General features: G+C 37.7%; 2 protein-coding genes across 9 annotated transcripts in view; one reads left to right on the top strand and one right to left on the bottom strand.

Annotated features, from left to right (window-relative positions):
- Positions 1-14,939, top strand: part of RXFP1 (relaxin family peptide receptor 1) — a 136,489-nt gene that overhangs the window by 50,916 nt on the left and 70,634 nt on the right. For all 8 annotated transcript variants that reach the window (XM_058721037.1, XM_058721035.1, XM_058721036.1 and 5 more), the window contains exon 2: positions 9,089-9,226. In XM_058721037.1, the coding sequence (XP_058577020.1) occupies positions 9,089-9,226 (138 nt within the window). The remainder of the gene's footprint in view (positions 1-9,088; positions 9,227-14,939) is intronic.
- C3H4orf46 (chromosome 3 C4orf46 homolog) overlaps positions 9,184-14,939 on the bottom strand; it is an 86,767-nt gene continuing 81,011 nt past the window's right edge. The window contains exon 4 of the mRNA XM_058721043.1: positions 9,184-9,292. Within this exon, the coding sequence (XP_058577026.1) occupies positions 9,269-9,292 (24 nt within the window). The 3' untranslated portion in view covers positions 9,184-9,268. The remainder of the gene's footprint in view (positions 9,293-14,939) is intronic.

Raw genomic sequence — 14,939 nt, 5'->3', positions numbered from 1 at the left:
TACTCCTTGGTTCTCAGTTATACTTGCCCACCTCATGAAGCAATGAATATCACTGAAATGGATGAAGAGCCCATGCAACAAAAAAATTTCAGGAAAGAAAAAAAAAACTTCAGTCACTATTTTTAAAGGTTATCTCACCAAGTTATAAGACCCCACAAATAAGCCAAGATTGTTTTCTCTTTCTCCAAATTTTTATTTAAATTCAAGTTAGTTAACATGCAGTGTATTATTAGAGTCAGGTAGAGAATTTAATGATTCATCACTTACATTCAACACCCGGTGCTCATCACTGTAAGTGCCCTCCTCAATGCCCATCACTCATCTCACCCATCACCTTGCCCACCTCCCCTCTGGTAACCATCAGTTTGTTCTCTATGGTTAAGAGTCTGTTTCTTGGTTTGCCTTTCTCTCTTTTTCCACCTTTGCTCATTTGCTTTGTTTCTTAAATTCCACATATGAGTGAAATCATATGGTATTTGTCTTTCTCTGACTAACTTATTTCACTTAGCATAATACTCTTTAGCTTCCATGCCATTGTTAACCGACTGAGCCACCCAGGCAGCCCTTAAAATGTTGGGTTTTTTTTAATGTTTATTTATTTCTGAGAGACAGAGGACGAGCAGGGGAGGAACAGTCCACATCGTTGCAAGTGGCAAGATTTCATTCTTTTTTATGACTAATATTCCATATATATTATATATATATATATATGGAATATATATATATGGGATATATATATATATGGAATATATATATATGATATATATATATATATCATATATATATATCATATATATATATATATGATATATATATATATATGATATATATATAGGCATTTGGGCTCTTTCCATAATTTGGCTATTGTTGATAGTGCTGTTATAAACATCAGGGTGAATGTATCTCTTTGAATCAGCATTTTTGTATCCTTTGTATAAATACCTACTAGTGCAATTGCTGGGTTTTAACGTTCTGAGGAAGCTCCATACTGTTTTCCAGAGTGGCTGCAGCAGTTTGCATTCCCACCAGCAGCACAAGAAGGTTCCCCTTTCTCCACATCCTTGTCAACATCTGTTGTTTCATAAGTTGTTAATTTTAGCTATTCTGACAGGTGTGAAGTAATATCTCATTGTAGTTTTGATTTGTATTTCCCTGATTATGAGTGATGTTGAGCATCTTTTCATGTGTCTATTAGCCATCTATATGGCCTCTTTCAAAAAAATGTCTATTCATGTCTTCTGTCCATTTCTTCACTGGATTATTTGTTTTTTGGGTGTTGAGTTTGGTAAGTTCTTTATAGACTTTGGAGACTAACCCTTTATCAGATATTTTATTTGCAACTATCTTCTCCCATTCCACTGGCTGCCTTTTAATTTGATTGTTTCCTCTGCTGTGCAGAAGCTTTTTATCTTGATGAAATCCCAATAGTTCATTTTTGCTTTTGTTTCCTTTGCCTCAGGAGACATATCTGGTAAGAAGCTGCTACATAAGCCAAGATTTTTAAAAACCATATCAAATCTAATGGAAAGATATGAAAGATATGAACTTAATAAAAATTTAACATATTTTTCCTAGTTTTTCTCAGTTTTTTTAATTTTGGTTTTTATAGGAAATTAGTTGTAACAGGCATGTTCTTATGCTCTCCTAGGCTAATGATATAGGGAGAATATGAGTGAAATAGGACATGGACTATTACGCTGGTGACAGTGAGTAGATAAGGCTAATGAAAATTCAGTCCATCTCCAGTTAATTCAGTTCACCACATATCTTTCATTCTAATTCATTCATTTATTCATTCATTCACAAGTATTTATTGCCATCTTATACTATAATGTTAAGCACAGAGAATATGACCATGATTTGAGACATGGTCTGTCTGCCCTCAAAAAGCTGGGGCACCTGGGTGGCTCAGTCGGTTAAGCGTCCGACTTCGGCCCAGGTTATGATCTCACGGTTTGTGGGTTCAAGCCCTGCATCAGGCTCTGTGCTGACAGCTCAGAGCCTGGAGTCTGTTTCAGATTCTGTGTCTCCCTCTTTCTCTGTCCCTCCCCCACTAGCACTCTGTCTTCCCCTGTCTCAAAAATAAATAAGCATTAAAAAAATTCTTAAAAAAAGAAAGCTTACAGAAGAGACATGTGGGCAGCAATTACAGTATAGTGCAACAGGGGCCTTTGGAATGAGATAGGTTCAGAATGCTAAGAAAACGGAAAGTAGGTATACAACCCAGCCTAAAGAACTAGATGCTTTCAGAAGAAGGTAATACCTGAATCCTAAAGAAAGCACAGGATATTGGCAAGTAAATGAAGAAATCCCAGTGCCTATGTACTGTCATTTTATTGGTAGGTAACAGCAATGTGCATGACATATTTGGGGACTGCAAACCGTCAGTCAGTTCTATGTGAGGTTTTAAGTCAAACTGGAATCAGGACAGGCAATGATAAAGTCATATTTTTTTGTTATTGTTGGTGGAAGAATGGTTTCTTTGTGTTTGTTGCAGAATGTTATTTTATTGATTTATTCAATTGTAATTAACCTACAGTGTTATATTAGTTTCAGGTGTACCCTATAGTGATTCAACAATCCATGCATTACTCAGTGCTCTTTACAATAAGTGTACTCTTAATCCTCTTCTTCTAGAGAAAGGCATATTTCTTGGGAAACTAAGTGTTTAATTTATCTGGAGGAGCATAAGTTATGAGAAAGATCATAATACAATATTTATAATGAGAAACTGGGCTGAAGCAATAAAATTCAGAGATATTAAGTACCCGGATTTTTGTCAGGACAAAGGAATTTTTTGGCTAATTTTTCAGCTCTCTTGAGGTAGAGATGATTGAATTTTTGTCAATATTTTTTGTGTGTACAGAGTACACACATCTCAAACTCTCAGATTTGAAGTCTAAAATGTTCTTTTTAAATAATATCTTCCTTAAAACATCTGTTTTGCTATTCAAAGATTCATGGAACTCGTTCAAGAGGCCTGAAAATATTCTGTGGCCAATTCTTTTACTTTTGGCAGAATATGCTTAAATTATCTATCCAATTTTTCAAAATTTCCCGAGACTGTCTTAGTAACCCAACCCATTGTTTAATAATTCTTGCACTTAAGAAATGATTCTTTCTAGGGGTGCCTGGGTGGCTCAGTCAGTTAAGCATCCAACTTCAGCTCAGGTCATGATCTCACAGTTCATGAGTTCAAACCCTGCATCGGGCTCTATGCTGACAGCTCAGAGCCTGGAGCTCGCTTCAGATGCTGTGTCTCCCTCTCTCTCTGCATCTCCCCTGCTTGCACACACACACACACACACACACACACACACACACACACACTCTCTCTCTCTCTCTCTCTCTCTCTCTTTCTGTCTCTCAAAAATAAATAAACATTAATTTTTTTTTTTTAAGAAATGATTCTAACTACCATGAGTCCCTGGGACTAGTGGACATAACAATGTGCAACCTCTTTCCCAGTTGTCAAAACAATAGCAGTTGCAACCTTTCCAGAGACACAAAAGCTGCACTGGTAATGTCCATCTATTTCTAAAACCTCTTAAAATCAATTAGAAAGTCTCCACTAGAAGGATAAACAGCCACTAAAGTAATCAATTGCCTGTTCTGCAAGTGAGCTCATGTGTTAGTCATCTGCTGGCGTGGAGTGTTTTCCTATTGATTCTTCACCAATGACAAGTCCTGGGTTTCCCATCCTGGGTACTACTGACATATTAAGACAGATAAGTTTTTGTTTGGGAGGAGGTTTCCTGTGCATTGTGAGATGTTTAACAGTATCCCTGGACTCTACCTTAATTAGATGCTAATAGCAGCCCCCTAAGTTATGACGTAAAAATGTCTCCAGACTTTGCCATTGGACCCCTGAGGAACAAAATCATCCCTGACTAAGAACCACTGATCTCATACTCACCTTCTTTCAAAAGGTCTAAAGAGAGCTAACTAATATTACAATCAGGTTTTTAATCTATAGCTAAGAAACCAAATTTTCACACATTTGAATTGTCTATAAATAACTTCAGATTATTTTTATTATTATTAAAGGAATACTCATTTTTATTTATTTTTTAATTTTTTTTAACGTTTATTCATTTTTGAGAGACAGAGAGAGACAGAGCATGAGCGGGGAAGGGGCAGAGAGAGGGAGACACAGAATCTGAAACAGGCTCCAGGCTCTGAGCCGTCAGCACAGAGCCGAACGCGGGGCTTGAACTCACAAATTGTGAGATCCTGACCTGAGCCAAAGTCGGACACTCAACCAACTGAGCCACCCAGGTGCCCCAAGAATACTCATTTTTAAAACACAAGTCCAAATTTTCTTTTCTTAAAGGTATAAACTGCAAAATAAAATCTCCCATTTTTCCTGAAATTATTTGTCCCATTTCCCAAAGATGACTACTGTTAACAGTTCATTGTGAATATATCAGCATTTTATAAACACACATATAGCTTTTATTTTATATAAATAAGAACAAACAATATAGACTATTGTTCAACATATGCAAATATGTAGTTCTGAAACTACACCATGTAATTTATTTAACAATCCTCCACTACATCCGGTATTTTTTAAGTTTATTTATTTATTTTGAGAGAGAGAGTGTGAGCAGGGGAGATGGAGGGGCAGAGAGGGAGAGAGAGAATCCCAAGCAGGCTGTGTGCTGTCAGTGCAGAGCCTGACATGGAGCCCGATCTCACTAACCTGAGACCATGCCTGAGACAAAATCAAGAGTTGGATGTTTAACCAACTGAGCCACCCAGGCACCCCCACATCTGATACTTCTATTTTTTATTTCTAAACATCTTAAATAGCTATTGATAGTCATCATTTAAGATAGAAATTATCTTTTTTAAAATAAATGGACTGAATATAGGGAAAGTTTGTCTTTGTGTCAGTTTGTGTGTGTGTGTGTGTGTGTGTGTGTGTGTGTGTGTGTATTTTACTTCCTAACAAGGTAGTAAACTACGTCCATACTTTTGATGCTGTAATTATCTAAGAAAATAGAATATTGCATATTTTCCATAGATTGTGAGGAGGATTTCAAATGCTGGAAATAAGTTATAGAATCCAATGAAACTCCCATCTTAGTGTTTACACAAGTCAAAGTTGTACAGAAACACAATAAACATTTTAATTAAATGTGCCAATTACACTCACTACTTAAATTTAACTGAACAGAGATGCCCTTAAGGCATTGACTTCAGAGCAACCATGTTAAAATTTTCCATATTTGCATTTAAGTTTGCTACAGAGTAAGAGTTATAATTTCACTGAAGTGGCACTTTTGTGCATTTTCCTAGGCAAAATTGTAAGTGCTTGTGCATTTCTGTCAAGGTCTGTCAAAAAAGTAGAAGCTAAATTTTATTTCACTAATGATAAATCACTTGGAACTTAGCCTCCAAAAAGTGTTTATTGAAACCCCTAAGATTTTAGTCCTGAGAGAGAGAAAAGGGGCTATTTAATAATGTTTGTTTGTGCAGACTCACCTCGGTGCCAACTTTCCATCTCCAGTGACAAGAGCTGTTCTCCTCCTGGTATGGAAGGAGGAGGAAGACACCCTTACAAAGGGAAATATATGTCCTGCTTTCAGGCAGATAGGGGAAGGGTGGAGGGCTCTATGTTTGCTTATTTTCAATTGTCTTCATTTTAAAACAATACTTATGCCAAAGTAGCATGCACATTTGGGAGTGGTATAAGATGATCCCCTTCAACTTCTCCTAAATTTTCCTATAACCATCACTTACCTGCCCCTTACTCTATCATTCTCTTCCTGAACAATTGAGCCCTAAAGCTATTTGGTGAACCACAGAAAGGTATTCTTCTGTGCTGGATGTGACAGAGGACCTATGGCATCCCAGAGAGGAATTTGGGGGCCACAATGGGATAAGGAGGGTGTCCACAGAGGAAGGTGGTGCCTGGCATTCTGTAACAGATGGCTAACAGGGCAAGGAGAGTGCTCATGCAGGAAAAATGTCCATTGTTGGGAGTCAGAACTGAAGAGGGGTGAGGAAGGTAACTATGCAGGAAGCGGATTTGTCAAGATAATAACTATGTTAAGGATAATAGAAAGCACTTTCTCATTGTCAGAAAGGGGAGCTAAAGATATGTAAAGGGAGAAAACTAGACTGGACCATATGGTGTTAGCTAGGAATTGGACACCCTTCCATGAAATACTTATTTTTAATTTTTTTAAATTTATTTTTATAGAGATACAGAAAGCAAGCAGGGGAGGGACAGAGAGAGAGGGAGACAGGATACCAAGCAGATTCCGCATTGCCAGCACAGAGCCTGATGCAGGGCCCAAACTCATGAATCATGAGATGACCTGAACCAAAATTAAGAATTGGAGGTTTAACCAACTGAGCCACTCAGGTGCCCCTACAAAAATGCTTATTAATCACAAAGACTAACTTCACAGTGGAAAAGTTTTGCAGATATCACCCTAACCAAGCGACCAAAAGTGATCATCATCAGTAATGGGACAAATCAAACCTTGCATAACCTGACAGGTTGAAATAAGCATCACTTCTGTGAATTTCTTACCAAAGTTGCATAATCTAAATCTAATTTTGATGAAATATCATACAACCAAAATTTAGGGACATTCTACAAAATATTTAACTTACAATCTTCAAAAGTGTTGAGGTCATGAAAGATAAGGAAAAACTAAGATACTATTCCAGATCAAAGGAAACTGAAGAAATGGGACAATTAAATATAAGGATTATAAACTAGATCCTTTTACTATGAAGGACATTTTTTGAACAGTATGTGAGAAGTGAATGGATTCTGTGGTTTAAATGGTAATAAGGTATTAATGTTAATTTCCTGATTTTTATGGTTCTAGCATGATTATATAGGAGGAGAACATCCTTATTTAGAGAAAAAAACACAGCCGAAGTTTTTAGGGGTGATGGAGCATCTAGTCAGGAACTTACTCTCAAATGATTCAGGAGGAAAAATCATTATTTATACTGTATTTGCAACTTTAAATCTGAGATAATATCAAAGTTATTTTTAAAATATCACTATTTAAGACCTTAAATGTATCTTTTGAATCATAATGTTATAAAAATGTAGAACTCATTCCATGACACAATCATTGAAGGGCTGTATCTGCTTCTAAATATAAACTTAAAAGATAGGACGTAAAAACATAATATCCCTAAAAGTAAGTTACTCAGAAGAGAATTTCAAAACAGCAGCATGAAAACACAGGCAGGTGTGTCTCGTCTAGTTAAAACATCTTCAAATAGTAACTCTCAGCTGAAGACTGACAACTCATCACAGAATTTTTCTGAAATCCTTGATTTTTTTTTTTTTTTAAGTAAGCTGTATACCCAATGGTGGGCTCAAACTCACAAACCCAATACCAAGAGTCACATGCTCTACTAACTGAGCCAGTCAGTTATCCCTGAAACCCTTGATTTTTAAATTTTGTTCTTCAAAAATTAATTAAAAAAATTAATAAAGACATCAGAAGTCAGTATCAACACAGATTACCTTATTTTACGTACACTTGAAGTCTCTGAAATATGTGATGTCCTGCCAGGGCCATTCTGCGGCATACAAATCCTTTGATTTCATTTTAATCAATTTGTTGAAAAAATATTGATAAATAATTTTAAAATAATTTCGCAAGTGAGAGGCACCTGGGTGGCTCAGTCAGTTAAGCGTCCAACTTCAGCTCAGGTCATGATCTCTCGGTTCATGAGTTCAAGCCTCACATCAGGCTCTGTGCTGACAGCTGGATCCTGGAGCCTGCTTCAGATTTTGTGTCTCCCCCTCTCTCTGCCCCTCTCATGCTCTGTCTCTGCCTCTCAATAATAAATAAACGTTAAAAAAAATTAAACTAAAATAATTTAAAAATTAAAAATAATTAAAAATAATTTCACAAGTGAGAACACCACTTACAACACAGCTCATTATTACATAGATTTAACTATTTCCTTCATCAAATGATGTGCTCTGAAACAACTAAGTACAGTCAAAACCTGACATTGCTAGATTTCTTCTGTATAAAGATGTCACTTGCCCTATTATTAAAATGTCATGCTGCATCTTACAAAGAAAATAGTCTTTTTTATTCTTTTCACATCTTGGTGACAGATCACAAACACATTTTTATATAATAAATGTTACTGACAATTCAAGCTATTCTGTTTTTATTTCTTTTAATTGACAATATTCTAGTAAGTTCCAAACATGTACAAACTTGGTAAGGATAGTAAGTAACAGAACTACATTTGGAGTCTCCAATAATCTTTAAAATTTATATAAATCTAAGGTTTTAAAATGGCATAGTTAACCTATATCCACACAAACACCTGCATGTGGATGGATGCTTATAGCAGCTTTATTCATAATTGCCAAAACTTGGGTGAAACTGAAATGTCCTTCAGTAAGTAAAGATAAATAAACTATGGTACATTCAAACAATGGAATATTATTCAGTGCTAAAATAAATTAGTTATTAAGCCATAAAAAGACATAGAGGACCCTTAAATGTGTATTACTAAGTGAAAGAAGCCCATCTGAAAGTTTGGCCAGGAACTTTGTTTCATTCAGTGTGGTTTACACAAAATCTTGCACAGAGCCTCACACACAGGCACTATCCAGTCTGTGAGTGAGCATGTGCATGTACTTTCCTGATGTTCTCTATGTCTTCTTCCTTTAATACCAGAAGAGTCTTGATTCTGAGTAACAATTCAATAAATTCCCGATTTTTAAAATGATTGGTTAAAATATTTTTGAAAGGGAGAAGAAGGGAATTGAGATAAACTATAAAGTATGGGCAGACATTGCATAGAAAAAGGATGGGGGTGGAGGACATTCCACGTGGGAAACAGCATGAGAAAAGGCAAAGAAAGGAGAATCCTGGCATCTTCTGGGGACACAGAAGAGAACATCCCATTGGCGTGAAGGTTCTTGGAAAACAGTTGGCATGAGGCTAGTAAGCAAGGTGAGGCGGCCACACAGTGGGCGGTACAAACCAGAATGAGATTACAGGTTTTAGGATACTGGGGAGAAACCATTTTTTGCCAAGCCTTTGTATTAACCTTCTCTCCTCCTTCTTCATCACAGTCCTTCCCGGGAGTGGGCAGGATGTCAAGTGCTCCCTTGGCTATTTCCCCTGTGGGAATATCACCAAGTGCTTGCCTCAGCTTCTTCATTGCAATGGCGTGGACGACTGTGGCAACCAAGCGGATGAGGACAACTGCGGTGAGTGAAGCACTTGTAGTCACAGCAGGAATCAGGGCAAAATCACTGCAGGTAAAGTCTCTGAGACTGCTCATAACAAGAGAAAAGAGAAACTAAATTGAAAAAATATGTGTCACTTAGGGAAATCGTACATTGTTTTTTATTAGCTTCAAACATCCATTCTTTTTTTTTTAATTTTTTTTTAACGTTTATTTATTTTTGGGACAGAGAGAGACAGAGCATGAACTGGGGAGGGGCTGAGAGAGAGGGAGACACAGAATCGGAAGCAGGCTCCAGGCTCTGAGCCATCAGCCCAGAGCCCGACGCGGGGCTCGAACTCACGGACCGTGAGATCGTGACCTGAGCTGAAGTTGGACGCTTAACCGACTGAGCCACCCAGGCGCCCCTCAAACATCCATTCTTTATATTATCACCACCAGTATTTGAGGAAAGTGGTGATTGTGCACATAGTAAGTTTTGTATCCCACGAACCCATCCAGTTAACATCATACAAGCAAAATGGTGTAGGAATTGGGAATTTGGGCGCTGGAGACAAGACTGTCTGGTTTGAATCTGGGTACAACAATGACCAATTATGTAGTCTTGAGAATGTTTCTAAACCTCTCTTTTGACTCTCTTTCCTGATATTAGAAAAGGGTTTGGAAATTGTCCCTATGCTAAGATAACTTGGGAAGATTAAATGTAAGGGATTAGAGAAATGCAAGCATACAGCAGGTACTAGCTAAGTGTGAACAGCTATTGCTCTTTCTTATTATCTGTTGCTAACTACAATTCTGATGGACAAATGAGACCGCCTAATAAAGAACAAACAATAAGTCCAGCTAACCTATTATTTACCAACAATCAAATTTATAACCTAATAAAGTCAACAAGTAGAGCTTCTGACCAAAGAGAATACCAGGAAAACTTGGCTTTTGGTTAGAATTTTGCTCAAATTTTGTTTAGTATATTCATTGTTTTCAAATTTTTAAAATTCTAGTTAGTTAAAATACAGTGTAATATTGTTTCAAAAATAGAATTTAGTGATTCATCACCTACATATAACACCCACTGCTCAACACAAGTGCCCTCCTTAATACCTGTTGCCAATTTAGCCCATCTCCCCATCCACCTTCCCTCCATCAACCCTCAGTTTATTCTCTATCATAGAGTCTCTTATAGTTTGTTTCGCTCTCTCTTTTTCCTCCCTTCCCATATGTTCATTTGTTTTATTTCCTAAATTCCACATGAGTGAAATCATATGCTATTTGTCTTTCTGTGACTGACTTATTTCACTTAGCATGATAGTCTCTAGCTCCATCCATGTTGTTGCAAATGGCAAGATTTCATTCCTTTTTTTTTATCCAAATGTTTATTTAAATTCTAGCTCATTAATATTTAGTGTAGTTTTGGTTCAGGAGTAGACTTTAGTGATTCATCACTTACATGTAACACCCATTGCTCAACAAAATGAGTGCCCTCCTTAATACCTGTTACCCATTAGCCCATCCAGCCCCTCCCCTCCAGCAATCTACCATGTTCTCTATAATTGAGTCTCCTATATTTTTGCCTCACACTCTGTTTTTATCTTTTTATTTTACCTTCCTTTCCCCTTTGTTCATCTCTTTTGTTTCTTAAATTCCACATATGAGTGAAATCATATGGTATTTGTTTTTCTCTGAGTTATTTCTCCAAGTTTTTCTCCGAGTTATTGTGCTTAGCATAATACTCCCTAGTTCCATCCACATCATTGCAATTGGCAAGATTTCACTCTTTTAGATAGGTGAGTAATATTCCATTGCATATATATGTCACATTGTCTTTGTCATCATCAGTTGATGGACATTGGGCTCTCTCCATAATTTGGCTATTGCTGAGAATGCTGCCAAGGTGTGCATGTCCCCCTTCAAAATCTGTATTTTGTATCTTTGGGTAAAATACCCTGTAGTGCAATTGCTGGGTTATAGCAGTTCTATTTTTAACTTTTTGAGTAACCTCCATACTGTTTATCAGAGTGGCTGCACCAATGTACATTCCCATCAGCAGTGCTAGAGGGTTCCCCTTTCTCTACATCCTTGCCAACATCTGTTGTTTCGTGTGTTGTTAATTTTAGCCATTCTGATGGGTGTGAGGTTATCTCTGTAGTTTTGATTTGTATTTCCCTGATGATGAGTAATACTGAGCATCTTTTCATGTGTCTGTTAGCCACCTGGATGTCTTCTTTGGAAAAATGTCTATTCATGTAGTCTACCCATTTCTTAACTGGATTATTTATTTTTTGGGTGTTGACTTTCATAAGTTCTTTACATATTTTTGGATATTAACCCTTTATGTCATTAGCAAATATCTTCTCTCCCATTCTGTAGGGAATGTTGATTGTTCCCTTTGCTGTGCAAAACCTTTTTATCTTTATTTAAAGCTTTCTTTTTCTTTTTTAACATTTATCTATTTTGCGAGAGAGAGAGAGAGATTGCAAGTGGGGAAGGGGCAAAGACAGAGGGGACAGAGAATCCCAAGCAGGCTCCAGGCTCTGAGCTGTCAGAACAGGGGCCAATGTGGGGTTTGAACTCATGAACTGTGAAATCATGACCTAAGTAAGGTCAAATGCTTAACTGACTTAACCACCCAGGCACCCTAAAGGTTTTTTATCTTGATGAAGTCTCAATAGTTCATTTATATTTTGGTGATGGTCAGTTTTTGTTGAATAATGGGAGTTTCTCTGTGCTTTCTGGAACTCAATATCTGTTTCCTTCCCCAGATTAGGGAAGTTTCCAGCTATCATTTGCTCAAATACCTTCTGCCCATTTTTACCTCTCTTCTTCTGGGACCCCTAGGATACAAATGTTATTATGCTATAAGGAGTAGCTGAATTCCCTAAGTCTACATTTGTGATCCAATATTTTTCTTTCCCTCTTCTTTTCAGCTTTGTTATTTTCCATAATTTTATCTTCTATATCACTGATTTTGCCCCTCTCTTTCATCCATCCTTGTCATCATAACATGCATTCAGATTTGCATATCAGTTATATTATTTTTAATTTCAGCCTGACTAGTTTTTAGTTCCATTATCTCTATGGTAAGGGATTCTCTAGTGTCTCCTATGCTTTTCTCAAGCCCAGCCATCATCTTTATAATTATTGTTTTAAATTTTAGTTCAGACATTGTACTTATATCTGTATTGATTAAATCCCTGGCCCTGGCTTCTTTCTTTTCTTTCTTTTGGGGTAAATTCCTCCATCTTGTCATATTGTCAAGGTGGAAGAAAGAAAAAAGGAAGAAGGAAGGAAGGAAGGAAGGAAGGAAGGAAGGAAGGAAGGAAGGAAGGAAAGAAAGAAAGAAAGAAAGAAAGAAAGAAAGAAAGAAAGAAAGAAAGAAAAGAAAGAGAAAGCTAGATCCTAGGTGTGTTTTGTTCTGCTTGTTAAAAGAAGCTAGATCCAAAATAATAATAATAATAATAATAATAATAATAATAATAACAACAACAATAACAATAATAAAATAATTTTAAAATAACAATAAAGATTAGAATTGCTTTTTCTGGTATCCCAAGGGGGGCTGAACAAAAGAAGCTAGATCCTATTTCCCCTAGAGGTGAGGCTTTGTAGCAGCCTATGATCAGTAGACTTGGTGCACGCAAGGGGTTTGTGCTGATCTTCTGGGGGTGGGACCTGCTGTACTTACCCTAGGCCGACTTGCCTAGTGGAAATGCACCTGCAGGGCACAGAGTAGCAAAGCTTGGTAAAAGGGGCTCCAGCCCCTGGTTGGTGGTGCTATTTTGCGCGCTGAAGTGGGTCAGTGCTATTGGGCAGGCTGAAAATGGCGTCACCTGCTCTCTTGTCCCTGGAGCAGGGAGTTTGCAGCCACCACTCTTCAGGAAGCCCTCATTGGAGAGGCCGGGCCATCTCTCCCAAACGTACTGCAGGCAGGCAGAACTGCTTCTCCCCATGTGACCCAGAAGATCTTCAGCCCACACTGCCCACTCCCAGGTCTCCACCCTCCTCCCCCACTGGAGCACCACTAAGCCTACTAGGCGTGTCCCTGGCGATGGTGCAGACTTCTGAAACTTCAAACTCTGCACTCCACTATTTATAAAATCTTGTGGTATTCCGCGCCTCTCCCTGTCACAGTCAATGGCTTTAAGGGAGACTTTTTCTTGTGTAATTCCCTGCACACACTGTCACTCTCTCTCTCCTTCTCTCGCTCCTCTCCCTGTGATCAGGGCTCCCTCCCCATTGGAGTACCTGCAGCTCTTCTCTCCCCCAAATCAACTCTCTGCAGCTCCTACCTTCCAAGATGTGGCGGTTTTTTTCACCTCTACTCTAAAAAGGGACAAGGCAAGCCTATGGTCTCACTACTCCTCCACTACCATACCTCCAAATATCCTGTTCAAATTTCTGAAGCCGTAACAACACACATTTATAAAAGAACTTCAACTGGCTGGATCTGACCCACTGGGAAAATGAACTTTGGTTAATAATGTAAAATAATGAGATTTCTTACTCATGGGGAAATAAGGTACTATTTTTGGAGGATAAAGACATACATAACAATCAGAAATGCTGCATAAATAAGTAATACACTGAAGAGACTTGCTGTTTTCACTCCCTAGAGTATTACAGACTTTTTTAAGACCCTACGCTGAAGGAACTAACACTTCTCTAGGTGGTAGCAGTTAACTCAAGAGTAAACACACTATCTAAACTGGTGAGCTTAAGCTATGATTATCTTTGATTTGGATGGCTATACATATGTGTTGTCTTCTTTTTTTTTTTTTATAATTTTTTAATGTTTATCTATTTTTGAGACAAAGCACAAGTGGGGGAGGAACAGAGAGAGGGGGAGACACAGAATTTGAAACAGGCTCCAGGCTCTGAGCTGTCAGCACAGAGCCAGACACAGGGCTCAAACCCACAAGCCATGAGATCAGGACCTGAGCCGAAATCTTTTATATATTTATATATATGTATACGTATGAATACGTGTGTGTGTATATATATGTATACATATATGTATATATACGCATACATATATGTATATATATGTTCTATCTTCTTAAAACACCTGATTACCATATAAACTTTTTAAAAACCAAGATAAAAGTGTTCTTCCCACCGCCAGCCACTTCCCCCTTAAGCTGCTAGCAGTTCATATAGAGAGAGTGGCTTGAGAGTTTCCTACCAACTGATATGTTGACAGAAAGCAGGAAAAAACTTGGTAGGACAGGGAATTTGCCACCAAAAGTAGTTTCTCAGTGAAAAAAAGCTTGGGAGCTCTTGCTCTAGTGCTGCATTTAAAGAAACCAAATAACAAAAGTAACAATCTTCAAAGTAGTAATCCTTAATTACTCAAGTTTTTCAGGATTCACCAACCAGCAAATTCAGATGGAGGCTATATGCATTGGAATGCAGAGATCAAGCTTGGGTGACCTGGATTTAAAACCTGCCTCTGAAGAGGGTAACGATGGCTGTTGTCTTTTCTGTGACGTGGGAATAATAAAAATATCTGTGTCCACATGTCTTAAAAAGATTCAGTGAGACACTGTATCTAGGATGCTTAGCCCAGCACCTGACACAAAATTGGCATTCAGTAAAATGTTAACTTGTGTATCAGCCAGTTGTAGCTACCTTACAAACTTAATGACATAAGAAGTAATCATTTCTTTAGCTTGCAATTCTGTGGGTCAACAACTTGGGCTGGGCTCAGCTGAGATCAGCTCCACAGTTCTCAACCTAGT

The sequence above is a fragment of the Neofelis nebulosa genome, chromosome 3, assembly GCF_028018385.1.
Source record: "Neofelis nebulosa isolate mNeoNeb1 chromosome 3, mNeoNeb1.pri, whole genome shotgun sequence".
NCBI lineage: Eukaryota > Metazoa > Chordata > Mammalia > Carnivora > Felidae > Neofelis > Neofelis nebulosa.
The sequence above is the reverse complement of the archived record's forward strand: the minus strand, read 5'-3'. Positions and strand labels throughout refer to the sequence as shown.